This window comes from Rana temporaria, chromosome 5 (genome assembly GCF_905171775.1).
Source record: "Rana temporaria chromosome 5, aRanTem1.1, whole genome shotgun sequence".
NCBI classification, from domain to species: Eukaryota; Metazoa; Chordata; class Amphibia; order Anura; family Ranidae; genus Rana; species Rana temporaria.
In genome coordinates, this window is record NC_053493.1 from 429,315,302 (window position 1) to 429,336,367 (window position 21,066).

General features: G+C 43.1%; 1 protein-coding gene and 1 long non-coding RNA gene across 5 annotated transcripts; one reads left to right on the forward strand and one right to left on the reverse strand.

Moving 5' to 3' along the window:
* The first annotated feature begins 5,132 nt into the window (after positions 1-5,132).
* On the forward strand, positions 5,133-10,336 carry LOC120941787. The gene is made up of 5 exons (XM_040355471.1): positions 5,133-5,519; positions 5,752-5,921; positions 6,056-6,124; positions 7,699-7,758; positions 9,668-10,336. Exons 1-5 carry the CDS (start codon positions 5,278-5,280, stop codon positions 10,042-10,044), a joined length of 918 nt encoding a protein of 305 aa, XP_040211405.1. The 5' UTR covers positions 5,133-5,277; the 3' UTR covers positions 10,045-10,336.
* Positions 5,591-13,842, reverse strand: LOC120941788. 4 transcript variants are annotated; one of them, XR_005749601.1, is made up of 7 exons: positions 12,866-13,842; positions 12,669-12,776; positions 12,117-12,274; positions 9,209-9,331; positions 8,688-8,759; positions 7,665-7,771; positions 5,591-5,915 (listed from the first exon to the last, which is right to left on the reverse strand). It is a non-coding gene; the product is annotated as an uncharacterized LOC120941788 (long non-coding RNA). The 4 variants fall into 4 exon arrangements; XR_005749599.1 differs by having other exon boundaries at positions 12,669-13,842; XR_005749602.1 differs by lacking the exon at positions 9,209-9,331 and having other exon boundaries at positions 12,669-13,842.
* Positions 13,843-21,066: the final 7,224 nt, after the last annotated feature.

Genomic DNA, 21,066 nt, shown 5'->3' on the forward strand with positions numbered 1-21,066 from the left:
CTCTTACTGCGTGTGTGCAGTTTACTAACACCTGAACACAGTCGGTGTGACTGCGACTATTTTGTTACATAGCACTTGAACGCAGTCGCTCTTACTGCGTGTGTGCAGTTTACTAACACCTGAACGCAGTCGGTGTGACTGCGACTATTTTGTTATATAGCACCTGAACGCAGTCGCTCCTACTGCGTGTGTGCAGTTTACTAACACCTGAACGCAGTCGGTGTGACTGCGACTGTTTTGTTACATAGCACCTGAACGCAGTCACTCTTACTGCGTGTGTGCAGTTTACTAACACCTGAACGCAGTCGGTGTGACTGCGACTATTTTGTTACATAGCACCTGAACGCAGTCACTCTTACTGCGTGTGTGCAGTTTACTAACACCTGAACGCAGTTGGTGTGACTGCGTCTGTTTTGTTACATAGCACCTGAACGCAGTCGCTCTTACTGCGTGTGTGCAGTTTACTAAAACCTAAACGTAGTCGGTGTCACTGCGTCAATTTTTTTACATAGCATCTGAACGCATTCGCTCTTACTGCGTGTGTGCACTGTGCAGTTTACTAACACCTGAACGCAGTCAGTGTCACTGCGACTATTTTGTTATATAGCACCTGAACGCAGTCGCTCTTACTGCGCGTGTGCAGTTTACTAACACCTGAATGTAGTCGGTGTCACTGCGACTATTTTGTTACATAGCACCTGAACGCAGTCGCTCTTACTGCGTGTGTGCAGTTTACTAACACCTGAACGTAGTCGGTGTCACTGCGACTATTTTGTTACATAGCACCTGAACGCAGTCGCTCTTACTGCGTGTGTGCAGTTTACTAACACCTGAACGTAGTTTGTGTCACTGCGACTATTTTGTTACATAGCACCTGAATGCAGTCGCTCTTACTGCGTGTGTGCAGTTTACAAACACCTGAACGCAGTCGGTGTCACTGCGACTATTTTGTTACATAGCACCTGAACGCAGTCGCTCTTACTGCGTGTGTGCAGTTTACTAACACCTGAACGCAGTCGGTGTGACTGCGACTATTTTGTTACATAGCACCTGAACGCAGTCGCTCTTACTGCGTGGGTGCAGTTTACTAACACCTGAACGCAGTTGGTGTGACTGCGTCTGTTTTGTTACATAGCACCTGAACGCAGTCGCTCTTACTGCGTGTGTGCAGTTTACTAACACCTGAACGCAGTTGGCGTGACTGCGACTATTTTGTTACATAGCACCTGAACGCAGTCGCTCTTACTGCGTGTGTGCAGTTTACTAAAACCTGAACGTAGTCGGTGTCACTGCGACTATTTTTTACATAGCATCTGAATGCAAACGCTCTTACTGCGTGTGTGCAGTTTACTAACACCTGAACGTAGTCGGTGTCACTGGGACTATTTTGTTACATAGCACCTGAACGCAGTCGCTCTTACTGCGTGTGTGCACTGTGCAGTTTACTAACACCTGAACGCAGTCGGTGTCACTGCGACTATTTTGTTACATAGCACCTGAACGCAGTCGCTCTTACTGCGCGTGTGCAGTTTACTAACACCTGAATGTAGTCGGTGTCACTGCGACTATTTTGTTACATAGCACCTGAACGCAGTCGCTCTTACTGCGTGTGTGCAGTTTACTAACACCTGAACGCAGTCGGTGTGACTGCGAATATTTTGTTACATAGCACCTGAACACAGTCGCTCTTACTGCGTGTGTGCAGTTTACTAACACCTGAACGCAGTCGGTGTGACTGCGACTATTTTGTTACATAGCACTTGAACGCAGTCGCTCTTACTGCGTGTGTGCAGTTTACTAACACCTGAACGCAGTCGGTGTGACTGCGACTATTTTGTTATATAGCACCTGAACGCAGTCGCTCCTACTGCGTGTGTGCAGTTTACTAACACCTGAACGCAGTCGGTGTGACTGCGACTATTTTGTTACATAGCACCTGAACGCAGTCGCTCTTACTGCGTGTGTGCAGTTTACTAACACCTGAACGTAGTTTGTGTCACTGCGACTATTTTGTTACATAGCACCTGAATGCAGTCGCTCTTACTGCGTGTGTGCAGTTTACAAACACCTGAACGCAGTCGGTGTCACTGCAACTATTTTGTTACATAGCACCTGAACGCAGTCGCTCTTACTGCGTGTGTGCAGTTTACTAACACCTGAACGCAGTCGGTGTGACTGCGACTATTTTGTTACATAGCACCTGAACGCAGTCGCTCTTACTGCGTGTGTGCAGTTTACTAACACCTGAACGCAGTTGGTGTGACTGCATCTGTTTTGTTACATAGCACCTGAACGCAGTCGCTCTTACTGCGTGTGTGCAGTTTACTAAAACCTGAACGCAGTTGGTGTGACTGCGTCTGTTTTGTTACATAGCACCTGAACGCAGTCGCTCTTACTGCGTGTGTGCAGTTTACTAAAACCTGAACGTAGTCGGTGTCACTGCGACTATTTTTTACATAGCATCTGAACGCATTCACTCTTACTGCGTGTGTGCACTGTGCAGTTTACTAACACCTGAACGCAGTCGGTGTCACTGCGACTATTTTGTTACATAGCACCTGAACGCAGTCGCTCTTACTGCGCGTGTGCAGTTTACTAACACCTGAATGTAGTCGGTGTCACTGCGACTATTTTGTTACATAGCACCTGAATGCAGTCGCTCTTACTGCATGTGTGCAGTTTACTAACACCTGAACGTATTCGGTGTCACTGCGACTATTTTGTTACATAGCACCTGAACGCAGTCGCTCTTACTGCGTGTGTGCAGTTTACTAACACCTGAACGTAGTTTGTGTCACTGCGACTATTTTGTTACATAGCACCTGAATGCAGTCGCTCTTACTGCGTGTGTGCAGTTTACAAACACCTGAACGCAGTCGGTGTCACTGCGACTATTTTGTTACATAGCACCTGAACGCAGTCGCTCTTACTGCGTGTGTGCAGTTTACTAACACCTGAACGCAGTCGGTGTGACTGCGACTATTTTGTTACATAGCACCTGAACGCAGTCGCTCTTACTGCGTGTGTGCAGTTTACTAACACCTGAACGCAGTTGGTGTGACTGTGTCTGTTTTGTTACATAGCACCTGAACGCAGTCGCTCTTACTGCGCGTGTGCAGTTTACTAAAACCTGAACGTAGTCGGTGTCACTGCGACTATTTTTTACATAGCATCTGAACGCATTCGCTCTTACTGCGTGTGTGCACTGTGCAGTTTACTAACACCTGAACGCAGTCGGTGTCACTGCGACTATTTTGTTACATAGCACCTGAACGCAGTCGCTCTTACTGCGCGTGTGCAGTTTACTAACACCTGAATGTAGTCGGTGTCACTGCGACTATTTTGTTACATAGCACCTGAATGCAGTCGCTCTTACTGCGTGTGTGCAGTTTACAAACACCTGAACGCAGTCGGTGTCACTGCGACTATTTTGTTACATAGCACCTGAACGCAGTCGCTCTTACTGCGTGTGTGCAGTTTACTAACACCTGAACGTAGTTGGTGTCACTGCGACTTTTTTGTTACATAGCACCTGAATGCAGTCGCTCTTTCTGCGTGTGTGCAGTTTACTAACACCTGAACGTAGTCGGTGTCACTGCGACTATTTTGTTACATAGTACCTGAACGCAGCGCTCTTACTGCGTGTGTGCACTGTGCAGTTTACTAACACCTGAACGCAGTCGGTGTCACTGCGACTATTTTGTTACATAGCACCTGAACGCAGTCGCTCTTACTGCGTGTGTGCTGTTTTCTAGACATGTGCACAGCAAAAATTTTCGTTTATTTCTGTTTCGTTTCTGTTCGTTTATCGTGATTCGTAACGAGTCGTAATTTCGTAAGACGTTAGTTATCGTATTCGTACTCTTTAGTATTTTCGTAACACTCTTTTTTCCGTTTCCGTTTTTTTTTGTTAGTTTATTTTTCGTTGAATCGAGATTCGTATTTTCGTTATGTTTTGTATTCTGCTTCGTTCGTATTTTTTGAATGAATTTATTTGTTTATTCGTTTTTACGTTGGTATATTTTTCGTTTTTTTAGATTCGTATTTACATTATATTTACCATCGTGCCGCATTCGTATTTTCGTAGGAAATAGATCTTCGTTGTTTTATCATCATTCGTATTTTCGTGTCTTGTTTCATTCGATTGTAAAAACGTGCTTTAGTAGATCTTAGTGCATTCGTAATTCAGTTAAAATACATTTTACGTTGATTCAACACACTACTCATTGTAATTTTGTAAATCTAACTTGGCTGCGATAGACTACTTGACGGTCTTACTGATACTGACTGATTATTACTTTCGTAAGATTGTTTGAGTAAATTTGTAATCGGGCCTTAATTCGTTATTTTACGCAATGTGTCAGAATTGCTCCGCTAACGCTGCTAATGTGTGTTGTAAATCATTCGTACTTTCGTAAGTACATCGCAGCAAATCTTAACCATTCGAAAATGTCATACTTTACTTTCGTTTTCGATGCGCGGCTTATAGCCTCCGCCCCTGGACTCCATTTTGAGACGGTGTATGAGTGCGTGGTTTGGCGAGGGAGGAACAGAGAGCAGGGCAGAGGTGGGCTTGTCGAATTTCGACTTGTTTTTGTGTGGTGGTTTCACTGGTTTGCTATCTTTTGGGCAATTAAAATCATGTATAGGAGTGAGAATGGACATGTGAGTGTTGAGACTGAGAGTGAGAATGTTGGTGTTAGTCAGTGTGTTGATGTGAGACTTGTTGGTGTGACTGAGAGTGAAGTGGAGGAGAGGTGTGGAGCAGATGAGATGAGTGTGGTGGAGGAGAGGCATGGAGGGGAGAAGAGGCATGGAGGGAAGAGGAGGCGTGGAGGGGAAGAGAGGAGTGGAGTGGAGGACAGGTGTGGAGGAGAGGAGAGGAGTAGAGTCGAGGAGAGGCATGGAGGGGAGAGTAGGCATGGAGGGAAGAGGAGGCATGGAGAGAAGAGGAGGCATGGAGAGAAGAGGAGGCATGGAGGGGAAGAGAGGAGTGGCGTGGAGGAGAGTAGTGGAGTGGAGGAGAGGAGCGTAGTGGAGGAAAGGCGTGGAGGAGAGAGGAGGCGTGAAAGGGAGGAGAGGAGGGTAGTGGAGGAAAGGCGTGGAGGAGAGAAGAGGCGTGAAAGGGAGGAGAGGAGGGTAGTGGAGGAAAGGCATGGAGGGGAGAGGAGGCGGGGAGGGGAGGATTGGTGTGGAGTGAAGCCGAGGCATGGAAGGGAATGTGGAGGTGTAGTGGAGCGGGAGCATGGCAAAGAAAGGAGACATGTGGCCCCTCCTATGTCAGATAGTGCGGACTCAGATGTGCAGCAGAACAAGCGAACCAAGAGACAGAAATCAAGGGGACCCATATATACCAAAGAGGAGAATGCTGCATTGGTTGCTGCAGTATCAAAAGAAAAAGTGACACTCTTCTGCCAATCCGTGCCAGCATCTGAGAAGTCAGCAGCCTGGGAACGAGTCCGGGACTCCGTGAATGCGGTCTCCAAGTTTCACAGGCCCACCAATGGCGTCAGACACAGGTAATTAATATTAAAATATTCTTTCACTCTTGTGTAAAAAATACACAGTTTTGTAGTCAATAACAAAAAAGTAACAGTTCAACGTAACCAAAAAATTTATTTGTCACAGCCACATGCTGAACAGTATACATATAACCATCACAATGTGAAAAGAAATGTGGTTTTCAAAAAACATTAATCTAAGTATTTGTTTTTTTATTAATGTAATTGTAATGTTTATGTACATTTGCAGGTTCTATGATTGTCGGGCAACGGTTACAAAGAAGATGCAGAGGCTTCGACTAGGACAAAACCGAGGAAAGCCTATCAAGTTGCGAGAGTGGGAGGCGGAGCTAAGAGATGTCCTTCTGGCAGAGGATGTCCCTGGATTCAGCAGCAGGGGTCAAAATCATAGAGCTGGTGGTGAGGAAAATTAAATATATCATTATAATTTATATATATTGCAGTTATAATATATTTGTAAAGCTATCTTATTGTTTATGATGACTACACATGTATGACTTTTATTTTTATTTTTTTACATTCATGTTTTCCAGATCAAGAAACATCATCCTTGGAAGGATCAGCTCCAACTCCAAGTACATCCTATCAACAACATTCTGGTGGTGAGTACCCAACACAAAGGATATCTAATGAACTGCTATTTACTACTTGGACCAAGTCACTGTGCCATGCAGACCGTCACAGTTGAGACAATTAGGTGCCGTTTCTGTCTCCCTGGCTACTCAGCTTTCACTATCACAGTCGAGAGCAGAAGGCTCGTGAGCCGAAAAAATAGCAATGCAAAATAGTGGGCAGCAATAGAGCAGCTGAAGAGAACTTTTTAAAATTAACCAGCAGGTGATTGGTTGGTTGCTATGCGGCCCTAACAAACAACATTATGCTGGATAACTTCAGCAACTTCTGCTCCACCCACTATAGTATTTATTGTGTCTACGGTTCTGTGTGCCCAAGCAAGGTAGCAAGGTCAGAGCTGTGGATGCTGAATTGTGACGGGGGCAGAGCTGCGTGGGGCTGTTAGGTGAAGGTGGGTCAAGTTGCAGGGTGGGACAGAGAACACAGCTGTTCACATGTGCTGTGAAGGTGGGTGAAATTTACCACTGTGAAGGGGGTTCAGATCAGAACATAATTGTGAAGGGGAAACTGTCATGTGAAGGTTCTGATCAGGTTCTGAAGGTTCTGAAGGTTACATCAGCTTCTGAGGAAGCTGATGTAAGAAATGTGATTTTTAAATCAAAAGGTGGGTATAGTAGTAGTATGTATGCACCCTTCCAAATTCAAACTTGCCTGCTTTCATTTTGTGACTAGATTTTGAGGGATGCCGAGAAAGGGGTGAGAGCTCCGCCAACAGCATAGTTTGAAAGGGAGTCCTTCTCTCATCGATCACAGGGGGGGAAGAGAGAGGAGAACACATCGATAACAGCTTTGATTTGACATTGCCGTGTTCCCCGCCGCTTGCTGCCACATACATCCCCTCCTCCGGGACTTTTATCCTGTCCAATCCCAGGACGGGCGATCTGTAAATTAAAGTTTCCTGGCCATGGGGCAGGGCTGTTTAGTAGCGGGAAAACATCAATTGAAATGAAAGCGTTTATCGCTCTTTACCTGCAGCACATGTAGGCTGCATGGTGGGCACAGGGTGCATTGGTGGGCACAGGCTACATAGGTGGGCACAGGCAGGCTTCATTGGTGGTTTTGGATAAAGTTGGTGTTAATATTTTTTTTTAATATTTTATTCTGCATAAAACAATTTTGTGTCATTTAATGAGATAATTTATGAGGGCGTGTTTAGGGGTTGAATTAGGGGTGGGGCAAGCTAAGGGTTGGGTGTGGCAACTAACTGTTGGCTAGTAACCCTTGAGGCCTGGCTAGTAGCTAATTTAGCCCTGGTACTATGTATATGGGGGTTGTAGTAAATGATATGTAGATACTTGATAGCATATTTTACATATATTTTGTTAATCTTAAAAATTGCCAGAAATGTAACATCTGTTTTAACACATCAGCAACTTCTGATTATATTTTACATTTCCTCAGTCCATTTTTGGTTGAATATTTGATTTCATAGTAGAAAATATTGTAGTTATACGACATATCTCAGGCAAAAATTGTAAATACAGCTGTTGACTTTTTCATGAACATTACCTTGACTCTTCACTCTTTCTTCCGTCTTTAACAGAAAGCTGCATTCAAGACCCTCCAGCATCGGCTTCTGGCAGGACCATTGCTCCTCCTCAGGGTAAGTGCATGATCTGGGAAGAAACAGGACACAGCACTAACTCCATTATCATCATGTACCCTATTTACACATAGGCATTTTCATGTAATACACCTAAAAGTTCAATTTAAAAATTCGTACAAAAATGACACCTCATACCTTTAGAACGTGAAAGTGAAAGGGACACTGTGATTTGAAGGGGGATTGATATATCAAGGAGGACTGCGCAAACTGTGGAAATAAATGAGAGTGGCTGTGATGTCAGAGATTCATTCCTATCACAAAGATTTTTTGCTGAACTCCACCGTGTTGAAATTTTTTTTCTGCCTTTGGTTCTTTTAATGATTTTGAATTTAGTAGCCCTTATTGAAAGGTGTTCAACAGCTCTTTTGCGCTTTTTTTTTAAACTACCGTTAAGCCTATAATATCTATACATAATATCTCTATAACCTGTATGGTTTAGAAGATATTCGCCCTGCAAACCTAGCACGGCACACTAAATTACTTACAAGGTTATTAGCTCATAATGAGCTAGTATGCTGTGCATACTAGCTCATTATGCCTTTGCTTTACAGGTATTTTTTTATCTTTTAGTGGGTATAAAAGCGCTACAAAGGTTTTTGCAGTAGGATATCAAAAATACTACGATAATAAATTTAGAAGACATATGCCCTTTTTACCTGCAACCTACTGGGACCCTTTAAGAACTTTATCTTCAACATTATCTTCACTCTTTCTTCCGTCTTTAACAGAAAGCTGCATTCAAGACCCTCCAGCATCGGCTTCTGGCAGGACCATTGCTCCTCCTCAGGGTAAGTGCATGATCTGGGAAGAAACAGGACACAGCACTAACTCCATTATCATCATGTACCCTATTTACACATAGGCATTTTCATGTAATACACCTAAAAGTTCAATTTAAAAATTCGTACAAAAATGACACCTCATACCTTTAGAACGTGACTGTGAAAGGGACACTGTGATTTGAAGGGGGATTGATATATCAAGGAGGACTGCGCAAACTGTGGAAATAAATGAGAGTGGCTGTGATGTCAGAGATTCATTCCTATCACAAAGATTTTTTGCTGAACTCCACCGTGTTGAAATTTTTTTTCTGCCTTTGGTTCTTTTAATGATTTTGAATTTAGTAGCCCTTATTGAAAGGTGTTCAACAGCTCTTTTGCGCTTTTTTTTTAAACTACCGTTAAGCCTATAATATCTATACATAATATCTCTATAACCTGTATGGTTTAGAAGATATTCGCCCTGCAAACCTAGCACGGCACACTAAATTACTTACAAGGTTATTAGCTCATAATGAGCTAGTATGCTGTGCATACTAGCTCATTATGCCTTTGCTTTACAGGTATTTTTTTATCTTTTAGTGGGTATAAAAGCGCTACAAAGGTTTTTGCAGTAGGATATCAAAAATACTACGATAATAAATTTAGAAGACATATGCCCTTTTTACCTGCAACCTACTGGGACCCTTTAAGAACTTTATCTTCAACATTATCTTCACTCTTTCTTCCGTCTTTAACAGAAAGCTTTTCAGGAGTTAAATGTGCGTGTCATATGCTGATAAATATGTTATCTAATAAAGAAAAAAGATTTTCTGTTTAAGGCATTTTCTGTTTCTGCAATTTTTATATTGTATTTATTTACTTCTATAAAGGTTATTTTATTAAATAACCTTTTAAATTTTTTTAACTTTAGGATATAAATGCAATGTGTAGATTTACCTAAATAAGTTTAAATTGATTTTTTGTTTTCTCTCAATCATTAATACAACTTATCCCCCCTCCCCAACTCAATCTTTCATTTGCTCCATTATTCAATATTACTACTACATAAAAGTCTAATCTGAATAAATTCATTACTATGAACGCTTTCATCATTCATCAAACTTTGCCTATCTTATCTATTTCAGATCAGCAATACCACCCTGAGAGGAGAGTACAGTGCAGCCCGCACTCTCCTGTTCTTCTTTTGGAGAGGCTGGAGATTCAGCCAGAGATTACCCCTATCATTCCCCAGACTCCTGATTTCTCCCCCGGCCCAGAGGAGGAGCACAGAGGACAAGGTTCATTCATTCAGCCACCCCATGCCCTGATGCCACCTACTGCTGTACCGCCTTTCCCAACTGTGCAGGAGATCATTCTGAGGGAGCTTATAGAATTAAGGTGTGACAACCGAAAACTACAACGAAAGGTCAAAAGGCTTACCCGGCTTACCCATCAGTTGAGCAGGCAGCAAACTGAGAGTTTTGAAATAATTTTGGCCCGGGCAAGCCAACAACACAATTAGGCATTGGACAGAGTATATTTTGTTTACTTGAAGATATTTCCAGACACATTGCTCCAATGCCTGGGAGCTACGATGAACATATAACCAACAAAGACGTTTTGAAAAATGAAGGCTAGACCTTCCTCTGCCCATCTCATCGCAAATTATTATGCAGAATCGATCTTTTTACTGTTCCTTGATTTTGGTAGAAACGTTTTCTTATGCTGCCAAGTTACACCTACCCAGCATGTGTGTTTGTAATTTCTATGAAAATATTTTTTTTTTTGTGAATATAAAACTATTTTTGGTCTAATATTATTATTATTATTATTATTTATTTATATACATCATCACATTATCTGCTAAATTATTATGTATTCATTTCCCACACACAATAGTATTTTATTCCGAACTTCAAACTCTAAGGGCCAGATTCACAGAGTAGATACGACGGCGTATCTGCTGATTCGCCGTTGTATCTGTTGTTCTATCTATGCTATAGATAGCCATAAGATCCGACAGCTGTAATTGTTTTACACTGTCGGATCTTAAGATGCAATACCGCGGCCGCCGCTGGGGGGGAGTTTGCGTCGTAAACCAGCGCCGGGTATGCAAATTAGGAGTTACGGCGATCGACGGCGGTTTTTCGCGTTACATAGTTACATAGTTACATAGTTAGTCAGGTTGAAAAAAGACACAAGTCCATCCAGTTCAACCACAAAAAATAAAAAAACAAAAATAAAAAACACAGTAAAATCCTATACACCCAACTCCATTCCCACAGTTTCACGTCGCAAAGTTAGTCTTTTTTTTTTGGTGCCCTAACTTTAGTCAGCAAGCGTATTGCTGTCTAAAAGTATGGCCGTCGTTCCCGAGTTGAAATTTTAAAAATAACGTCGTTTGCGTAAGCCGTCCAGTAATACGGAATTACGCTACGCGCGTCGCCGTTCGAAAAAATTACGTCACGGCGCGCAATGCACGACGGGAGTTCGGAAACGGAGCATGCGCGGTAGGTCCGGCGCGGGAGCGCGCCTAATTTAAATGGCACACGCCCATTTAAATTGTCCCGCCTTGCGCCGGAGGCCGCCGGCGTAGGTTTGCATCGCAAGTGCAAGTACTTGCGATGAAAAATTGCGGCGGTGTAACGTATCTATGATACGTTACGCCGCCGCTCTTCTATGTGAATCTGGCCCACACAGTCTACCTTAAACTATTCATTTATATTTTAATGTTTCCCCACTGTTAGTGGACACTGGACAGTAAAACAACACAGGAAGCAGGGGGGGGGGGATACTAACAGCAGTGGGAGTGTGGATACTGGAATAAGATAGCCAGGGTGAAAAATTATAGACCGAGGGGCTAGGGAGGTAGCGGAGGACAATATAAGTAGACATTAGGGAAAAACATGTATCCCACTATCACATCTTGTAAAGACACGTGGAGGCATTTTGCAATTTTGTATCTTCAAATGGTATGCAGCAGAGCTGAGTTAGGCAGAGAATGTACCCGATCGGCAGGGATGGACTGGGACAAAAATTTGGCCCTGGACTTCATCCAGACTGGCCCACTTTGACAGGACAACTCCCGCAACCCCCCCCCCCCCCGGCCACCCAAGCCCCCTCTCCCCCTTCACTAGCCCCTAGCCGTTCTACTTTATTAGGCAGTACCACTGGGGAAGCTAGACATTATTTCACCCGGGGCAAAGAATCAGTTTGGTGCCCCCCCCCTTATGGGACAAGATTAGGCAGAAGTGAGAAACTCCCAGGCCATAGCTGTTAAATCAGCTGTCCGTCCCCTCCCCCATGCTCCTCTGTCGTCCCCCCTTGCTCCTCTGGTCCTCCCTCTGCTTCTTTGTTCCCCCCCAGGTGAGCGCTGTGGGTAGGGAGAGACAGAGGAGCTGAGGGGGGCGGCGGTCTGCTGTCACTGAAGCCGGCCCACTGAGCCATCGGTCCACCGGGAAACTCCCTGTAGTCCCAATGGCCAGTCCATCCCTGCCGATCGGTAAACTAATGAGAAAATATCTGCTTTCGCTGCAATGGAATTTTAATCACTATTCCAAAAGATAATACAGTTCCCAGTCTCCCTGTTCTTACCTTGCATGGAGCTGAGCAGCATTCAGATCCCTGGTGGTCAGAATGGAATCAAAATACCAGGGCCAAGATAAAGCATGAGTTTAGATTTGTAGCTCTGGGAAGTGTGGAGGTGATACACTGACAATGGCATAGAAGAAATTATTTCGATGTCAAAAAACCTAAAATAAGTAACACAACTGTATTCCATATATACATCAAAATAACATTTTTGCACATTATGCATTCCATGACACACACCAATATACTTACTCACACCCACTTAAAATATACATATACACAGTGACACACACTGACCCATAAAGACGACACACACTTTAACTGACAGACACACTGGCCAATAAATGAAGTGCCTTGTAAACAAAGCCAGACTGACCCAGACACTTAATCACAGAAAAACACAGACATACTCACATTGACCCTTAAACACACAGACTAACCCCATACTCACTCACACACAATGACAAATAAATGTGATTTATTTAAAAAAAAAAGTCATACAAGTATATCATTATAACATCCTAAGTGGGGTTTACTCTTAGTCTTAATACTTACTATGAAGTGCTGAAAAAACCTCATGTGTTTTTCTATTTGCTTCCTCCTCATCCACATCCAGGTCCAATGTTAGGCATGCATGTGAGACATGACGTCAGTAAATTGCAACTGCAAAAAAAGAGAGAGGGATATAAATTAGAAGAAATAATTAATGGAATGATGGAAGGTGAGTAGGGGAAAATTGATAAGCCACTCACGTGTTTAAGGGTGCCACAGGCAACATACTTAACCAGGATTAAATCCATAGTGTGGTGAGATGTCTTCCAAACGTGAACTGTAATATTTCTTCTTTGAGGGCAGGTGGCAGCAGTCTGCACTGCAGCAAGAGCACAGTAGGAGGAGAGCCCCAGTGTTTGTGGGAGTATTGCGAGCCGTGGAATTGTGGAGTAGGTTTCTTTATGGAATGGTAGCTTTTTTTTTTTGTGGCTTAATTTCAGAGCCAAGGAGTCAAAACATTACTCCAAAAACGAATGAAAAATAAACAAACTAACCCCAGCTTGGGTTGATAACATTCTTGCAAACGGTGGTAGTAGATATTGGATTTGTGAATGTAAACAAAAACTATTATTATTTATTAATTATTATTATTATTATTATTATTATTATTATTATTACCCTTATGCATAGATCTACTTCAATTCAAACGTTTGCAAGTTGTAAGATGTGATGGGAAATAATAAAATCAACAAAAACAAACATAGTGCATGTCAGGATTCAAAATAGATATATCAACAGAAATGAATAAATATATAGTACTTTTAGCTACCTGGAAGACTATATTAATGCTTACCTGTATGTAGGTGCTTGAAATACCTCCATTCATGGTTTAGGGGATAATTTAGAACGATCGTGCATTTTCTTAAGGTGGTCATGCCAGGACTGGCAGACCTGCGTGCATAGCATAGAAGCTGATTATGTAATACTCACCTGCGATCAAAGCCCCCGCTGCAGTGGCCGACACATCATCGGGCAGCAGCATGTAGGCCCGGAGTTACTTCCGGGTTTTGCGCTGTGATTGCCCAGAGACGCTAAACCTGCACGTTTAACAGCGGGATTACATGTCGCCAGCCGTTGTGTCGGCCACCGCAGCGAGGTTTTCGCCGATCAGTGGTATTACATAATGAGCTAGTATGCTATGCATACTAGCTCATTATGATATAGTATGCAGGTATTTGCCTTTGTCTTGCACGTATTTTATTTTTGTATTTTATTTAAAGTGGGCTTGCAACCACATTATTAAATATTTGTATTTCAAAAGCTAAAATCTCAAAGTTAGAGATTGAGAGCCTAACAAGCTAGGATCACCCTTACAGTATAAACTCTTTTTTCATGTTTACAACCTCTGAATTATTTGGGGGGGGGCCTGGGGTCAGGAAATTATAAAAAAAAATAGTAAATAAAATGTTGAGGTAATCAATGTTGCCCACCCAACAAAAAATAAATCTTTGAATTATATAGACTGTGGCTGATCACAGCTTCTCATGCTTGCTGTATCTACATTGTGATTGATACTTTATCGTATATTGTATTCATGTAACATTACTTTTGGTACATACAGTATATCATGACATGCACTATATTTGGTTTTGTTGTATTTATTTTTTGGCATCGCCATCTATACTTGGAACAGGTAAATTATTAACAATATCTTTATCGATTTGATAAACATAAGAACTTAAGAAGTAGTATAATTAGAATTATTCTGTTGTAAAGCTTAGTTCTGGGTAGCCCAGCTTTGGAAGATTGACTTTCAGAAATGCCATCTGCTCCATCAGCTGTGGGGCCAGCTGGGACCTCTGTGGGCACAGAATATTTCCTGTGATAGAAAATACACGCTCACTTTGCACAGAGGTCGGGGGGCAAGAAAGTAGCTCTTGTGCCACCACAGAAAGAGCAGGCCAAATACCCCTTTTCTCATCCCAATACTCTAATGGATCTATAGTGGAGGCCAAATGGGGTTCAGACAAGTATAATTTAACATGATCTGACACAATGCTTCTTTTCATGGTGGGCATTTTTGTGGGTCCAACTAAAGTATGTAATGCCAAACTCCAAACGTCAGGTCTTCTAGTGGAATGCTCAGCAGTGGTTGTACTAATAACAGTAGGTGATGGTGGCACAATGTCACTATCAGGCTCCTCCTGATCTTCTTCCTCTTCACCCTCTGCCGGCCTAAACAATTTTCGGTGACTGTCAAAAACCCTCTGAATTAATAGATCCCTATAGGTGGTAAGGGAACTCTGAATTATTGCCATTTTTCCTTTAATGCGTGGATCGCACATAGAGGCAAGCATTAGCTCAGGGCATGCCTCTATGAGCTCGTTCATCCTTCTATTCAATTGTCCCCTCAGTCTCTTTATAATTGCAGCTACATCTTGAACTATGCCGCCAGGCAAGGGCTCGCTTTTGTTTAGAAAGCCATCCATCTTAGTGATAAGATAGATGTAGAGAGGGATTACTTGAGCCAGACTTGCATTCTCTAGGCTCAATTTTTCTGTTACATCTCGGAAGTGGCTAAGCACAGCCACCACCTGACTAATTATTTTCCACTCCTCCCTGCTTATTGGCCTTGCTACACCAATAACATGTTCATTTGACATGGCGTGTATTGGCTTTTGCTGTTCCATGATACGTTCGAGCATCTCCAAAGTGGAGTTCCAACGGGTGGCTACATCTACCTTCAAGCGGTGCTGTGGAACGCAAGCCTTACTCTGCTCAAGTCTGAGTATGTGACTGTCTTTCACACTACGATGAAAATGGGCTGCTATTTTTCTACAACTGTCTAAGATAGCAGACAATTTTGATGTTTCACTTTCATCGTCCAAAGCAGACTTCACAACGAGATGCAGGGCGTGTGCAGAGCAACGAATGCCAACAAATCTGCCATCTCGCACTGCCTTGAGCATGTTTGCTGCAGCATCAGTGACTATAAAGCCCATCTTTGCCCGTGTGCCTGACTCCTCCCCAAGCCACTGCGCCACCATTTTCTGAAGTGCACGTAAAATATTTACAGCAGTGTGCTGGTCGTCCATGACTTCAGCATGCAACAAGAATGTGCGTTGCCCATGCTCAGGAGGTTCTGCTGCCTTAGCACCTGTGCTTCTCATTCCTGCTTTTGGTTTGTTTGGTTGTGACTCCTTGGGCTGCCACCAGTGAGCCGTCAATGACAAAAAGGCATGTTGCCCACTGGGAGCGCTCCACAAGTCTGTAGTAAAATGGACAGACTGGCCAGCTGCTCTGCCCAGCTCCTCTTTCAGTAATCCAACACAGGAATTATATAAAGAGGGTACAATTTTCCTACTAAAGGTAGTACGGCAGGGGAGAACATAGTGAGGTGCAACCACCTTCATGAGGTTTTTAAATGTATGTCCTTCAACTATATTAAAGGGTGCTCCCCCAACTGCTATAAGTTCCCCTATCAGACGGGTGATTTTAAGGGACTGTTGACGAGACATACCCCTTGATTGGAAACTGGGAAATTGTTGCAGCGTGGGCTGCTGTAAAGGAATGGGGCGACATGTGTCAACTACACAAGAAGTCCCTTCATCTTCCTGCCCCTTGTTGAGCCTTTTGGGGTTAATGGCAGCAGTAGTGTTGCTGCTTCCTCTCTTTTTACTAGGTGGAGCTGCAACTCCACTTTCTTCTCTCAGCAGCACCGGTGTATGGTGTGCACGGAAATGGTAATTCATCCCGGCATTGGTTAAATGGGCTATGTCTCTCCCACGGCTCACTTCCCTGCCACATAATTTGCATTTCACCATGCGCCCGTCACCAACAGTAACAAAATGTTCCCATATTTTTGATCTGCGGTTCCCAGTGGCCGGTGAGGATTGTTTTACAATTGCCTCTGGCTGATGGGTATGTGCAGCTTCCGTGTCTTTGGAGGAATTTGGTGGACTAACAATGGTGGCAGTTGCACTACTTGGATATGAAAGACATTTAGGCAAAACAACTAAGCCTGAAGAGGTTTGTAATGGTGCAGGCAATTTTTTTTTTGAAGGTGAGGAGTCGGGAAATAACAGAGGGGACTCAGGGGCAGAGGAGTAAGGACTCATAGATATAATATCCTCATGAATTTGGTTTACAAGTTGTGCATTATCCTCTATATTAAAATCTAAATCAATTCCTTCAAGGTCAAGGCCTTCAAGGGTCAGACTCTCAGGTAATTCTACTTTAGCAGCATCCTGTTCTGCCAGGTGCCTACTTGGATTAGGATTAGATACTGAACTATGAGAATGAAAAAAGATGCTGCTATTATCTGTTTCCAATATATTGTGTGCTGTTTTTACATCTGGAGGCTGAGCAATTTGCTCCTCCTCAAGCTGTAAAATTTCAAGTTTTGGCTGCCTAAAATTATGGACACTAGCAACAACCTTTGCAGGAACTGCCCGTGACCGGCATGTCTTGTAAAAAACATCTGGGGTTACAGTTGGCCTATATTCAGAAGTTGTTGTTGCTGTGTCACACTCAACTTTTTCCTCTGTTGCTTTCCTCATGGTGAGAATGTGAGAATAAGTGGGAAAAGTACAAAAAATTTTTATATTAGAAATATTATTATTGTGTTTTTTTTCAGAAAAAAATACAAATGATAATGTATTCTGAAAAATAAAGGTATTGAGGACGGAGTATGATTGTTGATTTATCAGGCCTTACACAATTGGTCAGGATTAAAATGCAACAAAGCTCTACTAATCAACTTCTACCACCACCATTTATATCTTAGTAGAGTACTGGCTGCTGCCTGGGCTGGCCTAGTACTAGACTATAATGGCACTGGTGGCTATGCTAAAGTAAAAAAAATATATAGGCAAGATAATAAAACACAGTCCTACACTGTCTCACAAAAGGGGAAAAAATAACTGCAGAAAATATGAGAAAAAATGAATAGTAATCAGTGAGCACTGCATAATAAGTATAAATGTATAATTTCTAAGTGTCACCAATGAGTGAGTCACTGAGTCACAAATCCAACACCACACACACCCTGTCTAGAATGCAGTCTGACGTAGGAGAAAACTAAAATATGTCAGAGATATTTACAATTACAAATCTAGGAATGAGAATCTAGAGTATGCTTAAGAAGTTCTCTATAACAACTACAAATTAGCTCTAAGATCCACAAAACCGGTGCAACCTACCCAAAGACACCCTATCTGGACTCTGGATGGAATGAAATGCAGTCTAGCCTAGAAAAAGACACAAGGTCAAGGAGCCACTAGATAATGAGAAAGAAGCTCATTGGGGGAAGGAACAAACCTCTTCAGGGGAAGGGACAGGGCTTAGTGGCTATTGGTCAATGTCCAGAAGTATTTTAGGAGAAACGAAACTGAAATTACCTTATTTATTAAAATTCGTTGTTTTCATTTACGTTTTACGAAGATTCGTAAGTTATTTTTCGTTAGATTCGATTTTCGTATTTTATTCTTTGTTCGGCATTTTAGTTGTTTTCATTTCGTTATTCGACTATTAGTAATAGTAAGTTTGCATTTTCGTTTATTTTTTCGTAATTATGATTTTATGGGGGGTGTTCGGTGTTTTCGTTAATTCTGTGTTTTCGTTCATTTTTTCTTTCGTTGTTTCTGCTTTTTTACATTTAACAGTTTCGTATATTCGTTGTTTTCCATATTCGTTAACTAGGGAAATATCGTTATTCGTTATAATTTTAGCTAAGCCGTTCGTTCATTCGTTGGTTACCGAATCAACGAAAATAACGAAAAATAACGGAAAACGTATTCGTAACTTAAAAAACTGCACATGTCTACTGTTTTCTAACACCTGAATGCAGTCGGTGTCACTGCGTCTATTTTGTTACATAGCACCTGAACGCAGTCGCTCTAACTGCGTGTGTGCAGTTTACTAACACCTGAACGCAGTCGGTGTGACTGCGACTATTTTGTTACATAGCACTTGAACGCAGTCGCTCTTACTGCGTGTGTGCAGTTTACTAACACCTGAACGCAGTTGTTGTGACTGCGTCTGTTTTGTTACATAGCACCTGAACGCAGTCGCTCTTACTGCCTGTGTGCAGTTTACTAACACCTGAACGCAGTCGGTGTGACTGCGACTATTTTGTTACATAGCACCTGAACGCAGTCGCTCTTACTGTGTGTGTGCAGTTTACTAACACCTGAACGCAGTTGGTGTGACTGCGTCTGTTTTGTTACATAGCACCTGAACGCAGTCGCTCTTACTGCGTGTGTGCAGTTTACTAACACCTGAACGCAGTTGGCGTGACTGCGACTATTTTGTTACATAGCACCTGAACGCAGTCGCTCTTACTGCGTGTGTGCAGTTTACTAAAACCAGAACGTAGTCGGTGTCACTGCGACTATTTTTTACATAGCATCTGAACGCAAACGCTCTTACTGCGTGTGTGCAGTTTACTAACACCTGAACGTAGTCGGTGTCACTGGGACTATTTTGTTACATAGCACCTGAACGCAGTCGCTCTTACTGCGTGTGTGCACTGTGCAGTTTACTAACACCTGAATGCAGTCGGTGTCACTGCGACTATTTTGTTACATAGCACCTGAACGCAGTCGCTCTTACTGCGCGTGTGCAGTTTACTAACACCTGAATGTAGTCGGTGTCACTGCGACTATTTTGTTACATAGCACCTGAACGCAGTCGCTCTTACTGCGTGTGTGCAGTTCACTAACACCTGAACGCAGTCGGTGTGACTGCGACTATTTTGTTACATAGCACCTGAACACAGTCGCTCTTACTGCGTGTGTGCAGTTTACTAACACCTGAACGCAGTCGGTGTGACTGCAACTATTTTGTTACATAGCACTTGAACGCAGTCGCTCTTACTGCGTGTGTGCAGTTTACTAACACCTGAACGCAGTCGGTGTGACTGCGACTATTTTGTTATATAGCACCTGAACGCAGTCGCTCCTACTGCGTGTGTGCAGTTTACTAACACCTGAACGCAGTCGGTGTGACTGCGACTGTTTTGTTACATAGCACCTGAACGCAGTCGCTCTTACTGCGTGTGTGCAGTTTAATAACACCTGAACGCAGTCGGTGTCACTGCGACTATTTTGTTACATAGCACCTGAACACAGTCGCTCTTACTGCGTGTGTGCAGTTTACTAACACCTGAACGCAGTCGGTGTGACTGTGACTATTTTGTTACATAGCACATGAACGCAGTCGCTCTTACTGCGTGTGTGGAGTTTACTAACACCTGAACGCAGTCGGTGTGACTGCGACTATTTTGTTATATAGCACCTGAACGCAGTCGCTCCTACTGCGTGTGTGCAGTTTACTAACACCTGAACGCAGTCGGTGTGACTGCGACTGTTTTGTTACATAGCACCTGAACGCAGTCACTCTTACTGCGTGTGTGCAGTTTACTAACACCTGAACGTAGTCGGTGTGACTGCGACTATTTTGTTACATAGCACCTGAACGCAGTCGCTCTTACTGCGTGTGTGCAGTTTACTAAAACCTAAACGTAGTCGGTGTCACTGCGTCAATTTTTTACATAGCATCTGAACGCATTCGCTCTTACTGCGTGTGTGCACTGTGCAGTTTACTAACACCTGAACGCAGTTGGTGTCACTGCGACTATTTTGTTACATAGCACCTGAACGCAGTCGCTCTTACTGCGCGTGTGCAGTTTACTAACACCTGAATGTAGTCGGTGTCACTGCGACTATTTTGTTACATAGCACCTGAACGCAGTCGCTCTTACTGCGTGTGTGCAGTTTACTAACACCTGAACGTAGTCGGTGTCACTGCGACTATTTTGTTACATAGCACCTGAACGCAGTCGCTCTTACTGCGTGTGTGCAGTTTACTAACACCTGAACGTAGTTTGTGTCACTGCGACTATTTTGTTACATAGCACCTGAATGCAGTCGCTCTTACTGCGTGTGTGCAGTTTAGAAACACCTGAACGCAGTCTGTGTCACTGCGACTATTTTGTTACATAGCACCTGAACGCAGTCGCTCTTACTGCGTGTGTGCAGTTTACTAACACCTGAACGCAGTCGGTGTGACTGCGACTATTTTGTTACATAGCACCTGAACGCAGTCGCTCTTACTGTGTGTGTGCAGTTTACTAACACCTGAACGCAGTTGGTGTGACTGCGTCTGTTTTGTTACATAGCACCTGAACGCAGTCGCTCTTACTGCGTGTGTGCAGTTTACTAACACCTGAACGCAGTTGGCGTGACTGCGACTATTTTGTTACATAGCACCTGAACGCAGTCGCTCTTACTGCGTGTGTGCAGTTTACTAAAACCTGAACGTAGTCGGTGTCACTGCGACTATTTTTTACATAGCATCTGAACGCAAACGCTCTTACTGCGTGTGTGCAGTTTACTAACACCTGAACGTAGTCGGTGTCACTGGGACTATTTTGTTACATAGCACCTGAACGCAGTCGCTC